General features: G+C 53.9%; 4 protein-coding genes across 4 annotated transcripts; 2 read left to right on the top strand and 2 right to left on the bottom strand.

The window, feature by feature from the left end:
• Window positions 1-1,363: 1,363 nt before the first annotated feature.
• VTN31DRAFT_5095 (uncharacterized protein) lies at window positions 1,364-6,106 on the top strand (the record flags this gene model as incomplete). Its single annotated transcript, XM_069405556.1, has 2 exons — window positions 1,364-4,489; window positions 4,541-6,106. The coding sequence occupies 2 exons, from the start codon at window positions 1,364-1,366 to the stop codon at window positions 6,104-6,106; spliced, it is 4,692 nt and encodes a 1,563-aa protein (XP_069260608.1).
• Window positions 6,107-7,172: 1,066 nt separating this feature from the next.
• On the top strand, window positions 7,173-8,258 carry VTN31DRAFT_5094 (uncharacterized protein; the record flags this gene model as incomplete). Its single annotated transcript, XM_069405555.1, has 5 exons — window positions 7,173-7,303; window positions 7,379-7,411; window positions 7,539-7,748; window positions 7,824-7,986; window positions 8,049-8,258. The coding sequence occupies 5 exons, from the start codon at window positions 7,173-7,175 to the stop codon at window positions 8,256-8,258; spliced, it is 747 nt and encodes a 248-aa protein (XP_069260607.1).
• Window positions 8,259-8,412: 154 nt separating this feature from the next.
• VTN31DRAFT_5093 (uncharacterized protein) lies at window positions 8,413-9,006 on the bottom strand (the record flags this gene model as incomplete). Its single annotated transcript, XM_069405554.1, has 1 exon — window positions 8,413-9,006. One exon carries the CDS (start codon window positions 9,004-9,006, stop codon window positions 8,413-8,415), a length of 594 nt encoding a protein of 197 aa, XP_069260606.1.
• Window positions 9,007-11,589: 2,583 nt separating this feature from the next.
• On the bottom strand, window positions 11,590-12,404 carry VTN31DRAFT_5092 (uncharacterized protein; the record flags this gene model as incomplete). Its single annotated transcript, XM_069405553.1, has 2 exons — window positions 11,590-12,165; window positions 12,234-12,404. The coding sequence occupies 2 exons, from the start codon at window positions 12,402-12,404 to the stop codon at window positions 11,590-11,592; spliced, it is 747 nt and encodes a 248-aa protein (XP_069260605.1).
• Window positions 12,405-17,224: the final 4,820 nt, after the last annotated feature.

Here is a 17,224-nt window from a genome sequence, read left to right as displayed (position 1 = left end):
TGATCATTAGAAGTTTCTTCTTTCAATGGCTTTGTCGGGTTTGACCTCGTTTGCCGGCAAACGTGACACTTGAACCAGCTACAGGTCATGATGGGTGCCTTCACTTTCATCATTCAGAATCTTTTTTTTCTTTGTTGTTTTCCGACAAAAACCATTGTTTCTCCTTTGTCCTGCCGTCAATCGGCCTTGATTCATTCTTCCATATCCAATGTTGCCACGAGCCACCCAGAAGAGTCAACTGGCATTGTCACTGACTGACCAACGAGGTTGGACCAGTCAGCGTGCGAAGGCCCAAGATGGCAGTTGACATCCAATCAATGCATCGTGTTGTCATTGCCACTTTGCCTTTTTTTTTTTTTTTTTTGGTACTGGTTGAATCTCCCCGTTCATTCGATCAACCTGAGTGGAGGAGCCTTGTGCAGTGATGAGTTGGCAAGCGTGATATTTTTTCTTAGTGTGGGCTGGGGACGGCAAACAAATCATCGAGTCGAACGGCCTTGTTTTTCTGGGCAACCATGGACCAAGAGGAGCAAGGAAGACTGAGCTCCAAAGCTCAGGAGAGGGAAGAGGAAAAAAAAAAAAAGTTAGAAGAGATTTCTTTCAGTAATATATCGAATTACAGTATCCGAGAGCGGAGGAGCTTGTATTGAACTCTGCAGACTACCTCCCACCCCGACTACGAGTAAGTACTTACTTGTACGTTGGCCAGGGACACATTGACAGACACCACACCACCTCGACTCCCAAGAGACCACGTACCCTGAGCTTTATGAATTTTCTACGAGACAGCATGAGAAAGTAGCAACAAACCCCTTTTCCCAATCCAAGACAACCCCCCAAAACTCAAAAGACACATCCCATCCCATCCCATCCCCAGCCACTCGCTTTTGCCTCGAACAGGAAAGTCGGACTGTCCGAGGATCCTTCCCATCCCAGCCTCTCTCTCTCTTCTTCCCTTCCTTCTTTTCTCTCTTCTCTCCCCTCTTCCTTCCCTTCTTTTCTATCTTTCCATGTTGTCGAGCTCTTTCCCGGGTTGATTCGGTACCTGGGCGTGTTCCTTCCTCATTCGCCTCTTTTTCCTCTTCCAGAGGTTCACCCTCGTGATCCACGGTTCTGGGTGGGGGTGTCCGATCATATCAAGATCGATCGGATCAGATCGCCATCTCTCTCTTTCAGGGAAAGAACAAAACAAACAAAGTGCCTGTTTGGAGCAGTATGTTTGGCTCGTTCGATGGACAGACGAAGAATTCTCGCTAACTCCCCGAGTGAAAAAGACCGTGGACGATATATATCCCATTTCGTTCAAGAAAAAAAGTCCCCAAGCTACCCTTATATTAATTACTAATTATGCAATTCGGGCGCAATGGGCATTGAGCGTCGTCGGCCGATGCTACCTGCCCCAACCGAATCCGTCGTCGAAACCACCGCCAGCATGACCAACACCGACCTGGCCACCGATGTGTCCCGCCGAACGGACAAAACTTCTTACTCCATCCCCGACGACGGGAGCCCCATCACCATCACCACCCACCATCGCTCGCCGCGGCGAGGAGACGGCACCAGCAGGTCGACCAAGCTGTCGCGCTCGTCGCATCAGTCCCAGACCTCGCTTCTGATTGAGTACTTTGAGGGCGGGAAGAGCGGCTCCGGCCTGAGCTCGCGCCCCAGCGTCCGGGTGAAAGTCACCCCCTCGGCGGCCAGGAAACTGCGGGACCACCCGGAGACCATTCAGATCAGCGAGGGCGGCAAAAAGTCCGGCTACACCCGGCGCATCTCCCTCAGCTCGCATTCCAAGCCCCGGGCCATCACCGAAGGGTCCGACGACCAGAGCGGCAGCTCCGATGACCCCGAGGAGGGCACGCCAACCCGTCGGCCTCCCGTGGAGATTGAGCTCGTGGATCGGGACCAGAACAGCGAGCTCTCCGCCGATCGTTACCTGCCGCCCACGTCGGAGATCTCGTCCATGCCGCCGGATAGCATGCTGGATGGATCCATGGCCTCGGCGGGCCCGCGCCGCAAGCGCAGCCAGAGTCTCGAGCGGATCGATGATGGCAAGTCCAAGGATCTGCTCAAGGCGCCGTCCCGGCAAAGAAGCCGCAGCCTGAGCAGGGAGCGGATCGCCTACCGGGTCGCCCAGAAGCTCAACGCCGGAGAAGTGCCCCGGGACCTGGAAACCAAGCCGCTGAAGAAACGATCCTACAAATCGCGCGATGAGGAGCCCCCCTCCGCCGAGTCCAGTCTCCTGAGCGGATCCGGTGTTTCTTCGCACTCGCGGCAAAAGTCTGGCGATACGTACTCGCTCCGTTCGGGCACTTCATCTCTGACCAATCCAAAGTTGTTGGAGACGGTCGAGGACGCGATCCGCCGGCTGATTCTGCCGGAACTGAAGGAGCTGAAGAAGGACCAGAAAGTCAGTGCGAACAAGTCCAGATTCGAACATGACATCGCTGCATTGAATGCATCAACAGAGGCCGAGTCCAAAGACGAGCTCGGTCGCCGATTGTCGAAGCATTCGAGTGCTCCAGAAGTTCGAAAGAGCTCGGTTTCCAAGTCGAGCAAGGATGCGCTGAACCTTGTCGCCGAGGAGCGTCGACGCCGCCGGGAGCGCAGGCGGGAGAGAGATGCATCGGACTCCCCCGACTCGACCGAGGTTCCCCGCATCTATATACGGAAGGGCTCCCGTCCCGAGAACAAGCGCGAGCTGACCGAAGAAGAGATACTTCGACGGCAGCGAAGCAAGGGTCTTCGAGATGCGGCGGCAGCCGGCATTGTCGGCACGGCGCTGACGGCCGCCGCGTTGAAGCATCACGACTCGAAGACCAGCATGGACAACGACAGGAAGGAACGCAAGAAGCGAAAATCAAAGAGCCGCAGCAGCCTTGCCAGCATCAGGGATGACGACACGGAGCTGGTCTTCCAGAAGCACAATGTCCCTCCCATGCCGATGCGCAGTGAAATCGATTCGGAATTGACCCGGGAATCTATCCTTTCACAGCGAACGGAGGAGACGGTGACCCCACGGGGAGTTCAAGAGGTTGCCCGCGGTTCGCCTCGACAGGTCGAGTCGCCCACGTCTCGGACGCCGGTCGGCACCCCTCCCAAGGGCCGTGGCGAATCACTTTCTCCCAAGACTCGCGAGCCTGATCATGATGACCACGATGATCACGATGATCACGATGATTCTACGGTCGAAGCCGTGGCGGCAGCTGCGGCGGCAAATCTCGGCCATTGGGACGGGGCGGACACACCGGTTCCGGAACATGAAGCTTCGCGTGCTCTGAGCCCCATCCAGAGCGTCGCCAGCGACCATGATCTGGCGGAGGAAGAAGACGACGGAAACGATGCCGACCAGAGCAGCGATCCAAGGGAGCGTCGCTACTCGATCGAGTCCCTGACGTCGGCGCCCAGCACGGACCTGGCGAGGTCGACTCGGCAGCAGACCAGCCACGAGAGCCGGAGCGAGATCTTCCAACCGAATAATAATTCCGGCACGGATTTGGGGTATGAGGATACGAGAGAACTGAGCGAGCACGGCGACGCCCGAGAAAATGACTCCAGTTCTCAGCGTGAGAGACATGGATCCGCCGACGACAGAAGGGGTTCGTCTGAATCCGACCCAGCGGCCCGACCAATCTCCGAAGGTAAGGCGGCGAACCCTCAGTTTGTCCACTCGCCGATCGGCGTTGAATCGGCCGTGGCTTCGCTGCTGGAACCTTCTGCGCTGGGGACCAACAAGTCTGTTCAGTCGCCGGCCCAGTCGCAAGCCGACTCCCCCGTCCGGTCTGCCGCTGGGACTCCTGCTCCGGAGACGGTCGATCGCGGCGTTCAGGCTGAGGGGGAGAAAACCCCCTTGAAGGACGAATATCCGCATCATGATCAGCGCTCGTTCCTCAACCGCATGGGCGGCGCGTCTCCTCCGCAGAGCGTGGCGCAGTCGGACGACATCGACGGGCAGCATCTGGAAGACCACATTGCCGGAGATCGGAACCTCGAGGAGGACGAGTCCGAAATCAACACCAATCCTTCCATCATTCAGGGTCCCAGCCGGGAGCAGTGGCCCTTCAATCCCGCTCCAAACAACTTGCCGGGTCGGTATGATGTCGGTGCTACAATGGGTGCTGGGCTGGGCATCGCGGATCAGCAGTATGGCTACGACTCGGGGTACGGTAATTCGCGAGGCCTGTACATGAACGGCAATATGTTCTCAACCCCTCCCAACGCCAAGGACGAGGGCTACATGTCGGCCGCGAATCCCATGTCGTCCAGCGTGCCGACGCCGGAGCCGCGGACAAAGTTCAGCACCCTCGAACATGACCAGCCGCCGCTGCTGTTTGACAATGCCGATCTTGAGAATGATCCTTTGTTTAAGAACCGGGAGCGCCATTTCAGTGGGTACTCCCAGGGCATGGGTTCTCCGCTGTACGACAGCGCGACTGGGCGCGGTATTGACCGTATCCAGTCCCAGGACATCATCGCTTTGATGGATCATGTAAGTTTTTGCATTCAGATTGTTTTAGGAACCGAAGGCTGACCTGAACAGCTCACTGTTCGTGATGCTCAACGCAATGCCCGAGATACGGAGATCCTGGTGACCCTGGTGAGAAGCGCCGCGGAGATGCGGCAATCATTCGAGGAGATGAAGCGCTTCATCGCACAGCAGGATGAACTGCTGCTGCGGGAGCAAAATGAGCGATTTCAGCGAGCCATTGGCGGCCCTCGGCCGCTGCCGACAAAGTCTGGGCGTCAAACAACCGAGCGGGGCGAGGACCTTCAGGAGAAGCGGAGGAATATGTTCAGGCGGGCGCTGAAAAGCCTGAGTCTGAAGTCGTCGAACGATTTGTCCAAGATCGAGGACATGCTCGAGCAGCTCCTGGACGAGGTGGAAGCACTGAGGGCGGCTCAGGAAGGAAGAAACGCGGCGAGCGGGCATACGACGCAACCGGGAAGTCTCAACAACTCAAATGGCGGTGTCACCCCGGGGTCGTATCGTGACGGATACGAGCGCGAGGGCCAGGCGGGCACTGGCTCTCCGGGCGACCAGTCCAACTCGTCCCGCCATCTGGCGGAAGTGCTACCGCTGAATGTGCGGCACAACTCGGGGAACAACCGGGCCAGCGCGGTTCCGGAAGCCAATGAAGAGGACGATGATCATGACAAGTACGATCGGCCGCTCCTCGACCGGGAGACGCCGTACGACGAACGGATGGACTCAACCGACGGACGCGGTGTTGGTCGGCCTGACCAGACCCCGCCGCAGCAGCAAGGTCCCAGCGTCGAGAGCACGCCGAGAAAGTCGGACGACAAGTCCCGCAAGTTCAAGTCAAGCAGCTCGTCATTCTTTCCCAAGATCTCGCGATGGTCCAAGACAACGGCGTCGTCCGTCGGCGAGAACATCCGCAACAGCATCCAGCCGAACCGCAAGGACCGCCCGCTGTCGGACGTCTCGCACTCTGGCTCGGAGCTCCACGGCCCTTACAACACGGCCGACCACTACGACCCCAACGGGGACGATCGACTGCGATCCCGCCTCACTCTCAACACCGACCAACAACAACCAAACCAAGAGGACCGCCCGCCGTCGCCGCTCGTCCCATCGCAGGTCTCCGAGGGCCCCAAGTACAAGGCCCACCGGGACAGCGTCAACCTGCAGCACCCACAGCCGCGCCAGGGCCCGACGGACCGGTTCCAGAACCAGCTCGAGTCGCAGGCGTATCATTTCACGGCGCCCATGTCGCCGGCGTCGGAGCACTACCGCTACAGTGCCAGTGCCAGTGGTGCCGGCGGTGGCCGGCTGACGCCCATCTCCGACGCGGGCTATTCGGACCGCAGCTCCATCAGATCGTCGTCCAGGATCAAGGATGACGGTCCGCTCGTACCCCCGCGGCCCAAGACCCAGGAGGGCGGGGATAACCATTCCCTTACCGAACGCTACCCCCGCAGCGGGAGCCGCTTGTCGCCGAATCCGAATTTGGCGCGTCCACCGCAGCGGAAGCCGACGGGGCCGCGGCCGCTGACTAGCGCCGGTCGGCAGAGTCCGGCGAATATCCAGCGGCAGCGCTACCGGGGCAGTCCCAACCCGATTGATTACGACCGTGATACCTTCTGATGAAATGACTTGTATGTGAATATCTCTTTTCCTGTGTATGCTCGGTGTTTATGTGGATATGATGATGATGATGCGTTTATATATGGTTTTCTTTTTTGTTTCCATTGGACAGTTTGATGTCATGATTTCTCGTGATGATGCCTGCACGTCATGAAGCTAAGCTTGTTCATGTATGTATGCTCTGGACATGTTATTTATGATGGATTGGGATATGAGTGCCTTCGTGTATCTAGACCCCCCCGCGGGCTGTACAATGCGGGCTTGAATCAACTCTCTCGCACATAAATATGGGGTCTCCCTGAATCGAAGACGGTGAGTACCTCTCCGTCGGGGATGATCGCGGCGTCGTGTTGGAGGTAATGCGGTTCTGGAGTGCGTCGCATCCGGAGGTTCATGATTGGGGGGGGTTGTGTGTGTGTGTATCAAGCCATTTCCCCGGGCTGCTTGGTGATGTAGGCTACTGGCCACGGATGTTCGAAGTCGTTGGTGTCGAGTGAGGTGTATCATGAGAATCGGCCGCAGGGGAGGACGTCGTCAAGTTTTATCCGAGTTACATTCTTCCTTCATATATGTGTCTGGACGTGGCTGACTGAGAGTAGATCCCCTTCCGCCAGATGAAATCACAATTTGGAAGGCAATCAAGGAGCTCCGATTTCGAGGACGCGCATGACGAATGCCCCGGAAGAAATGCCTATGGATGAAATCGCGCGAGGGGTGCTTAAAAGCGCAAAGATTGATCGATCACGATCATCTTCGGCGATGGGATAAAGCCAACCTTCTGTATGATGATGTCATGGACTCATGGCCGTTATCGTACTCGTAATTTGATAACGATAACTTCCCAGATAGGAAAGGCGGAGCTCAAAGATAAGCTCTCTGGTCTCCCGATCCGAGAGGTCAAATCCCCGAGTTTGCCGTCAATTTCGGAATGTACCTGAACCGCTGAAACGTCAACAATCAAAACTCAGACTCCGGCTGAAGCCCATCGATGTTTATATCCGTTCATCTACGAGCCCTCGGATCGTGGTTCTCGATAGTTTCATCCGTGCGAGGAAGAGGAAGAGCAATGGCGTCGACATCGTCGGTGCGTCCCCCGCAGCGGCCGCGCACGTTTGCGCCGTTGAATCCGGACGTTGAGAATGCGCGAGGGGCGCGGAAACTTCAAGGCATAGTTTTTGATGTGGATGGGACATTATGGTAACCTCTTTTTTTTTTTTTCTTTCTCAGAAAAATATCCGTTGGTATCCATTGCTAAATGGGTGAATTTTCAAGTCTCCCCCAACACTTTATGTTTACGCAGATGCGGTACGGAACCTGATCAACACACACACACACGTACGATGGAAGAAGTGAAAACGCATCGAGTGCAGGTATCCGTTCTACATGACCATCCAACCAAATCGCTAACCTTTCTGGATTGTCTCTAAAATAGAGCCGCCCTCGGCATCGACAAATCAACCGATATCCTAGGACACATCCGCAGCCTGCCCACCCCCGAGGAACAAACCGCCGCCATGGAAAAGATCCGGGCCATCGAGCGCGAGGCGATGCTCGCGCAGCAGCCGCAGCCGGGACTCGTCGAGTTGATGGATTATCTCGAGCGGCGCGGGGTGCGGCGCGCGTTGTGTACAAGGAATTTTGAGTAAATTCTCTCTTTTTCCCCTCTTGTCAGAAATTTGAGTTGAATGGCTGACGACTTTTTTTTTTTTTTTCCCAGAGCCCCAGTCACCCATCTTTTGAAAAACCACCTCCCGTCACATGTCTTCGATCCTATCATCACGAGAGATACGCCGAATCTCCTCCCGAAACCAGAACCGGAAGGTATCCTGCATATTGCGCAGCAGTGGGGGTTGGATGATCGTGGGGAGAGCCTAATCATGGTATGTACCTATTACCGTTCTTCCCTCCTCCCTAGGCCCATTAACTCATTGAATAAATATAGGTCGGGGATAGTATCGATGATATGACCGCTGGCTACAAGGCCGGCGCCGCGACCGTCCTACTGCTCAACGAGCGGAATGCCCATCTGATGGACCATCTGCATACCGATCTCTGCATCCAGCGGCTCGATGACCTCGTGGAAATCTTGGAGAATGGGTTCGTGGGGAGTAATTCGAGGCAGGGAGAGGATGAGCAGGTTGTGACGACGTAGGGGATTAGGACTATCTGTGCACTTTCGAAGAGTTATTTCGAGGGATTCATGGATTTAGAGAACTTCTTCCGTGATACGTTATAATACAATTTCCCATGTCCACCGTCGGATGATCATGCGCCCAACGCCGATGCATAAGTTTACCCCCATTAAATCATCGTCTTGGACGGTATGCATCCCGCCCACGTCCCCGGTTCTTATAGACGCCTCCACCGCGCCCCAACCAAGGCGGCGGCGGTGGACGCCCGCGACCCCCACGTCTCGAGGAGTTGTGCGGAGGAGGCGGCGGGGGTGGAGGAGGGGTCGGCGATCGACGCGGCGGCGGGGGCGGAGGCGGAGGCGGAGGCGGCGCACGCGAGTACGGCGGCGACTGTGATCGGCGCCGCTGCCGCGGGCGGTGACTTCCATCATCCCGATCCCGATACGACGGCGACGGCGGTCGGAAACCCCGGCCGTCGTTGGCCAGCCTGATTTGTCCTTCCCGGTTACCGGCGGCGCCGCGGATCGACATGTTGTTGCGCTGCCGTCCCGCCTGCGCCAGGAGATTGTCATCGCTCTCGCTGTTGTAGGTCGGCGATGACGGTCGGTGGTGCCGGTTGCGGTTGTTGCGCCTGTTGCTGACGGGGCCGGCCTTGGCTGGTCGCGGCCCGACGACGCTGTTCAGATTGGTCACTTTGCTCATGTCATAGCCCTTGAGCGACCACGACGTAGCCCGCGTCGTCGTCGGCAGCGACGGGCAATCCCCCATCAGGTGGCTCTGACTAGTACAGTAGCTGCAGCTGATGGATACCGTCACCGGCCCGTCGTAGGGTATCGCCGGTGGCGGGAACTTCCACACGAGATCGCACTCATCCTCCAGATGCGTCCCCGAGCCGCAAAAGTCGCACGGCACCTCTGCTGCACTGCCCTTGAGGGCTGCTTTGCACTCGCTTGCGTCGTGGCCGCGCTCCCGACATTTCTGACATCGGCGGTGCGATGGACAGAATTTGCTTTCATGCTCATTCCATGCTCCACAATGCTCGCACTGATCCTATGTGTTAGCCCTTGATTCAAGATCGTAGCTCGGCACGGTCGTACCTCTCGCGTAGGACAAGCCATGGAAAGGTGCCCGTCCTGCAGGCACTCTGTGCACGCAATGTTCTTGGAAAGATCAAGTTCACCAATCTCCTGGCCGCTGTAAAAGAAACGCGCCTGAATCTCTAGATCCTCCCGCCGCAGGTCAGCCAGCGTGGTCGGGGGTGTAGGGTACAATGCAGAGAATGCGCTGAATGCTGCCTCTTTCGATGTTGAAAATGTCTTCGCCTCGGGTATCTTCGACGAAGATTCACTGGCTTCACTGCTGCTTTCCGAGTCCTCCTCCTCAACTTCAGCTGCAGCAACAGAGTCAGGGTCCGGCTGTGAGTCGAAAGAAAAAGGCAGGATTTCTTCAGCAGTCTCTTCTCTCTTCTCAGAAGCACCACCGTTCTGCGGTCCTATATTCAGCAAAATGGAATCACCACCCTCAGAGACATCCGTATCAGAGTTCTCCGAGTCGTCCATATAGTATGGTTTGTTGTCTGAATTCTTGTGGTCCTTTTCCACCTCCCCAGTGCTGGATTGCTCCTCATCAGACGTCGTAGACGCGCTGCGGCTCCGAAAGTACTTGTTGTTAACCGCTTCAAACGCACTCTGCTTCGCCTTCGGTCCCAAGCTAGTGCGGATGCTACTCCGAGTAGCCTTGTTCCAGTTCACTGCAGGTGCAGCGCCTGCCTGAGGTTTCCGTGCCTCAATCTGTTCCTTTGCAGACGGTGGCGATGCACTCGCACTTTCATCCGACGAGGACGTACTGTCGCTGTCGGACTCACCATCAACTTCCAACGGAGCATTACTAAAATTTCCGCCGCGTGGTACAATATCATTGACCTCGGTTTTCGCCATCGCGCCGTTCCGCTGCCCACGTTTCTTCAGCTTCCCGTCTGCGGAACTGTTCCGTGAGGCCGCGTTGGAGCCATTGGGCTGCGTCCGAGGAACACCGACCGACGCCGTGCGAGAGTCATCCTCATCGCCAGACATTCCGACAGGGAAGATCGCGTCAAGGCTTCGTTTGGATGTTTGGATGCTGCGACGACCGGTGAAAAAAATATCGTTCCTTTACCCGGCAAGGTTAGTTTGATATGTGACGCGTCATTAGCGTCGTTGATGACGAAGGATCTGCAGACGTGAGCCGAGTGTTTTGAGAAGTTGAGGTGGTTGTCTGGCAGTCGTTAAAATCAACCAAAAAATTCGGGCGTCGCGTTGCGCTTTCCTAGCGTAGGTAACCTAACTAATTGCCACGGACAAAGCGTTAAGTCGACGGACCAATCATACGCGATCATCGTCCCGGGCTCTGCCCTGTCGACAGCATGGAGGAAAATCAACTTCTAAACGAGAATCTTTGACTGCCTATAGACTTGAGATAAAGACTCAGAACATATGGGCTCATACTGCAGGTCTCCTGTTTTCTGACAGCGCAGGACCTGGCCGAATCAGGCACAGAATGCTGGAGCCATTCACGTGACTTGAACCCTTCCTGCTGATCATGTGATCTAGTGTCATCCTTAGGAAGTTAGGGCTCGGGATTTCGTTTCCCACACGATTTGGCTGGATGCAAGGTCGATGTTGTCAAAGTACTAATCTTTCTTGAAAACAGCTTTCCGCAGCCTACGACGAGGGCGTTGATTATCAACTCAACGAAAGTCTATTGATGCTCTAGTTTAAATGACATGCATACTCGCACTTTTCAAGAAACAAAACGAGCGCTCACTTCACATGGGTTTCTGAAATAGTACTTACATTCTTTTTTCTTTTTTTTTTTTTTTTTTTTTTTTTGGACCCCTTCAATAAGCAAATCATATCAACAAGTCATAAACAAAGGAATGTAACAATCGTGCCTCAACACCAACCTGGCACCGAACTCCAGTCAAAACATTGTTTACTGGCCATTCACCAGCACATAGCGGTAGCGCGCCTTTCCGTTCTCCATGTCGACGATGGCGGCATTGGCCTCGGACATCGGGCGTTCCTCAACCCATGGACGGATGTTGTGCTTCACTGCCAAGTCGAACATTTCACGGATCTCGCTGGGACTTCCAATGAGCGAGCCAGCAAGCTGGCGGTTGCCCATGATTAGCGAGAAGGGAGCAATGGGCAGGTTTCCATCATCGGGCACACCCAGCTAGACGAGAGTGCCGCCAACTTTGAGGAGCTCAATGTAGCTGGAAAGGGGCATCTTGAAAAAAGTAAGTTAGTCAGTTCTTTCGATGCTATAAAACCGGTGACTGGCATACCTTGGCAGAAGAAATTGTCGAGATGATCAGATCCAGGGAGCGGAAGTTTTCCTTCTCCCCTTGTCATCGGCAGTGGCAATGTATCGGTGCGCTCCGAGCTTCAAAGCATCCTCTTTCTTGTTGGCTCGGCGGGAGATGGCGACCACCTCGTCGGCACCGAGCGCTCTGGCGAACATGATCGCGAAGTGACCCAGTCCACCGACACCAATGATGCCAACCTTCTTGCCGGGGCCAGCGCCATAGTAGCGCAAGGGGGAGTAAACGGTGATGCCACCGCACAGCATTGGGGCGGCGAGCTGCGGCGGCAGGGCCTCGGGGATTTTAATGACGAAGTGGGCCGGGGAACGGTGGTACAAAGCGTATCCCCCGTAGGACTTGCCGCCGTTCATGTACACGCCGTCGTAGGTGGTGACCAGATGAGGGCAGTAGGGTTCGCGGTTGGACTCGCATTCCTTGCAAGGGCCATTGGGGCTCCGGCAAGAATCCGTCTGCGCACCCACGCCAACAAGGTCGCCGACTTTGATATCCTTGACCAGGGCGCCCACTCGCACGGCAGTGCCGACAATTTCATGGCCGACGCAGACCGGATACATAGTCGGACCCTATACGCGGGAGTCAGCAGGTTGATACCTTGTGCGACAGATGGAAAACAGAGCGCTCCCATCCTTACCCAGCCGCTGCGCAGAGTGTGGATATCGGAACCGCAGATTCCGCAATGGCTGACTTTGATATCGACGTCCGTCTCTTCCCATGGCTTTGGTTCGAGTTCTCCCCAAACCATCTTGCCGTTGGCCGAGTCGGCATCGAGGCCGAGCCATCCTTCGAACTTGTAGTCGGTCATAATGAAGGTTCAAGCGAGAACTCGAATCGACAGTTCAGACTCAAGAAGTTGGATGATTGATTGATTAAGTGATCAATTGATTGATCGATTGAATGATACACGATTGCTGAGTTGCGATGTAGCCGACGAGAGGGAGAGAGGTGCCTCTTTTATAGACCACAGTTGACGTCCAGAGGTCCATGGAATATGAATCCTTCCAACATGCAACGACATGTCTTCGTCCACCTGCTGCATCATCGCCATTCTTGATTGATACTCAACTTGACCTTTGCTGAATAAAAAAAAGAGAAGTTATTCAGGGATTTGGATGGAGCTTGAAGGTGGACTTCTCGCCGATGCCCATACAAATCGCATATCGGTCTTCGCGACGAGGCTCCGAACGTCGAATACTCGACGCATTCGGCAACCCTTGAGGATTCTAAAAACTATGGGTTGTTATTTTCTTTGTGTTCAGGACGGAGTAGCTCCGCTAGTCTCCGTTCTCCGAGCATAATCTCCGTCCAACACACTTTTTGTCCTGAGCTGATCGGAGGTGCCTGTTGCACTGTTCGGGTGGGGTCGGGGGATGTCTAAGCACGGACCAGATTGCCAAGATGTCGACCCATAATAAATGTCTCAACTAGGATAAGGGCGGAGCTAATGGTCTTGGCATACACTTTATTTTTACAGAGTTAGTACATACAGTACTTACCCCTGACGTCATAGTCTACCTATGTAGTCTGGCGCCCCAAGTGTTATTCTGATCGCAACAGGATGAGCTGCATGATCCAAAACCACGCTTGATCCATCATCCATGGCACAACTAGTACACATCCCCTTGACTCGTGATCGACGATTAAGGCTTAGAAATTGTTGACCATCATGACTAATAGTTACGCATTCTGTACTCCAAAATCATAAAAATTTAGCAATCGATGTTAACTACTCTAACTCCGTACTCGTTCTTTCATTTGATCCCCTGGATGCTTCAAACTTTCAGAGTGCAAATTACTCGTACCAAGCACTCCGTACGAGTCCTTCTTTATGCCATGCAGTTCGATTCTGACTCGTGTGTGGCAAACACCACGGTTTGCAATCCAAGATACTATCGATCAGAGCTTGTGCACAGCATGTAGGGAATGCTTGTCTGGCTAAACGACAAACGCTGCAACGTCACAGCGGGCGCAAACGCGAGACAGGATTTTTACACGCTGAATGCATACTGTTGTATTCGAAAATTTGAATCTTGGAACGAATAACTACCACATCTTATGGAGTACTCCGTACTTGTCGACAAAAATTCTCTAGAAATGTCAGCTCCAATGAACGGTGGGCCCATGCAGCTCCGGGAAGTGGGGAACTGAGTCGTGATCAAAGTAGCCAAGACTCCTATCAGCCAATCGCAGTGAAGGCATATGATTCTCCGCCAATCGGGATCTGAAGAATGTGCGATTCAGTCCAGAGTACGACTCGTACGACTATACATATGTATGTAGTTGTATAGAGAGTACTTGCGAATAAGGCTCTGAAGACTGATCGACGCATGGCAGAGAGAAAAAAAATTGTCAGAGCGTTCGGATTATGGAGTATTCAGAGTTCACTTTTACAATCCAAGACGGAACTAGGTACGGATTAAGAGCATGTACAAGTCCACCCTCTGTCGCCGACTGCCAATGATAGCAATGACAGACGGAGAAAAAGTTGCTGTCTGTCCTCCGTAGACAAAGTGAAGCCCGAGTTTCTTCGAGATTCTTTCAACTACTGTCGGTATTCATGCATGGACTGATTATTAAGAACAGAAAGCTAGACTTGTTGGACGGGCTCAAAGGAGTTTCTCCCGACATTTCCCGAGACTGCGGAGAACCCCGGAGCCCCGACCCTTACAAATCAGCATCGATCTCCGCGGTTCTCGTCGCATCTCTATGTATGGTTCGGCCAATTGTCAACCTTAGCATGCAGTTGGAATTAGAAGCGAAGCAGACCGTCAACGTGGTCAAAAATAACTTATCTAGAATCCATAGATCGGGTGAAGAATGGACGCGGGGTGCCATCATTCGGCGAGAAGAGTCTGGAGTAGTGATCCATTTGTTGGCATGTCCTGCCACGAGTACATGATGTCGTGGAAGCCGGTTCAAAACATGAATGTCGCCCTACCGGCAAACCGACCAGTCTGATGCCATCAGTTTGGCTTTAGATTTGGTTAGTGTGGTGATCGTTATCATGTTCGGATAGGCTAGAGTATGGAGTTACTAGTGTACCTGAATGAGGCTGACGCCACCTAGGATGACTCGTTTGCGCAGCAAACGACTACAAAATCGAAAACTCTCCCATTCGCTATTTCTCAGTGCATCGTCAAAGTACCTCTCGAGACGCTGTATTGATGAGCAGGTCAATTCAACGCAATCAGCACTCACAATAAACTGGGTAAACTGGACAAATGACAAACAATTCCAACACGTCTATGCAACAGGAGGGGATGGAATGAAGCTCACCTCTGGATAGCGAGCAGTGTGGGAAGCGCATTTATGACCCTTGGGCTCAAGGCCATGGGCCCGCTACTGGACTAGACAAGATCCACCTGAACACCCATATCCCTGAGGTCGGTCAGGAGAACTTCTTCATGTCGAATGAAATCGACATGCCACCGACGGTTGACGCATAAGATGATGCGGGACAGATTTGGGATCAGATCAGCTTGCTTACCGGCGAGGATATCTTCGAGAAACAGGTGGTACAGCTGGTTTGGCACGAACGGTGGCGTATTTATCTCGTCGGGAAATTCAATTTCATCATTCCCGACCTGAATCGTTCTGAGAGAATCCGGCAGGATTGTGCAAATTGGTGGGTTAGCCTGGTAGTACGTGCTGCCGAGTACAAACTCGGTCATGGCCCTCCCGACCACACGGAGGGTTTCGAGCCTTCTAAAGTATCGGAGCCTCGACAGCTGCAAGCGAAGACCTCTGTGAGCCCGGAGTTGATTTACCGCTGGTGCGGATAACGTGAGGGTTCGCAAACTCCTGCGCACTGGTTTTAGCATCGTGCTCACATCAATGTCGGACCCACGCAGGAATTGAAACTCGCCAACATCATAGTGAAGATCTTCCAGATTCGGCATTCCAGCAAGAACCAATTGAATGCGGTCCAAGTCGGAATCACACTCAAGAAGACGCAGCGTCCTCACGGGAGACACGAAAGGATGTCTATCTGATACTGAAGAGAAGTCGAAAGCACGCAGGAACACTGATCGAACCCGAGGCGCCGTAAGGACTGGAACGGGGTCCAAGCTCCATGAGTTGAAGCTCGGAGACAAAAGGCGCCTCAAATCACTGCGCATGGGACACGCATCAATGCCAACCGCCTCGACGAAGCGATTCAGGTTGGGATCCGCAAGCGCTTGACAGAGACTGCTGGCCCGGCCCCAGCCGGTGGCGATTGGTCTCTTGTACAGAAGCTCCGTTCCAAGGTTGTAGAGACGACGACAAGTCAGGATCACACTTTGAAGGCTATAGATCTTCTCACGATTTCCCTTCGTGTCGAAATCGTAATTGCCCCTGTTCCATCGTGAATGATATGCAAACGGATCAGAAGGAGACTCACGAAAGGGGGCAGGAACCAAGTTGGATAGAATCAAGAGGAGAATTTCGTCGGTTAGCTGCAGGAGGGGATTTACCTGCGTACTCTGTATGTTTTCCATCGTTTCGTTTGCGTCGGTTGTAGTGGTATATTTTTTTTTTCTCGCTTGCGACTCTGTTGTTGTATCCTGACGATGGAAACCGGCTGACATTGCCCTCATTTATACTATCTGCCCTGCATTTTAAGACGAAGAACTTACCGGGCATTGCCATCAGATCAGATGCATTTCAGATATGACAAAGGCGATGGTATTGGCTTTCATGAGCGGTATCATCATCCATACTTTTTCATTCTCTTATTGTTCATCTACGAGGTGGCTGATTCTTTCAAGAAGATCATTTGATTGAAGACTACCACAAGGGCATTCATCAACAAAACTCCATACGTCGCCTTCCACCCCCTCGGCTTTGTCTCCAAAGAAAACTGATCAGTACAGACAAAAACGCGAAACATGAATCAATCAATCGCCGCTCAATCAAAGAGCCAGCCTTCATATCTCTCAACTCCCGCCGGAACATCCACAATGGCCTGCCGGCAATAGAGATGTGCCACGTTGCTCATCATCTCCTTGGTGATCCCAACCAGAGCTCCGCCCTTGACGAGCGTCGTGTCGTTGTCGCCCGCCGCGCGCTCAACGAGTCTCGAGCCGCAATGGCGGCAGAAAAAGCCCTCGACGACGGTACCCCTTTCCGACGTGCGGGTATAGGTGCTGATCTCCGATTGCTGTTCCGCGCTGGTCGGGAAGTCAAAGTGCGGGAAGAGAGCCGTGATGCCGAACGCAGAGCCGGACGAACGCTTGCATTCGTCGCAGTGGCAGATGAAGAGCTTGATGGGTTCGGGGGTGGGAGTGGTGAAGCGGTTGCGGCCGCACTGGCAACGGGCTTCCATGGTGGGTGGTTGTGGTTCGGTTTGTCGATTATTAGGGCTTTGACTTTGTTCGCGTTCCTTCGTAGTAGTAAAAGTGGTAGTCGCTGGCTATGTAGTAGGTTTCTGACTGTTGACTTGATCTGAACCGGACACTCGAGCCATGGAAAACAGCATGGTATATATATTTGCTTCTCCATCTTCATCTTAATCATCTCCACACTCTCGTAGAGCTGGGGTCGAGTGTAGGCTTCCACAATTATTTCTCCGCTTCGTATCCAATAACCCACTGTCCGACGTTCGCCATTCTACAAGTGAAACGAACAACGATAAGACCATCTTCC

The sequence above is a fragment of the Thermomyces dupontii genome (genome assembly GCF_041956625.1).
Source record: "Thermomyces dupontii strain NRRL 2155 unplaced genomic scaffold VTN31scaffold_4, whole genome shotgun sequence".
NCBI classification, from domain to species: domain Eukaryota; kingdom Fungi; phylum Ascomycota; class Eurotiomycetes; order Eurotiales; family Trichocomaceae; genus Thermomyces; species Thermomyces dupontii.
Note: the sequence above shows the minus strand (reverse complement) of the source record. Positions and strands in the feature narration are given on the sequence as shown.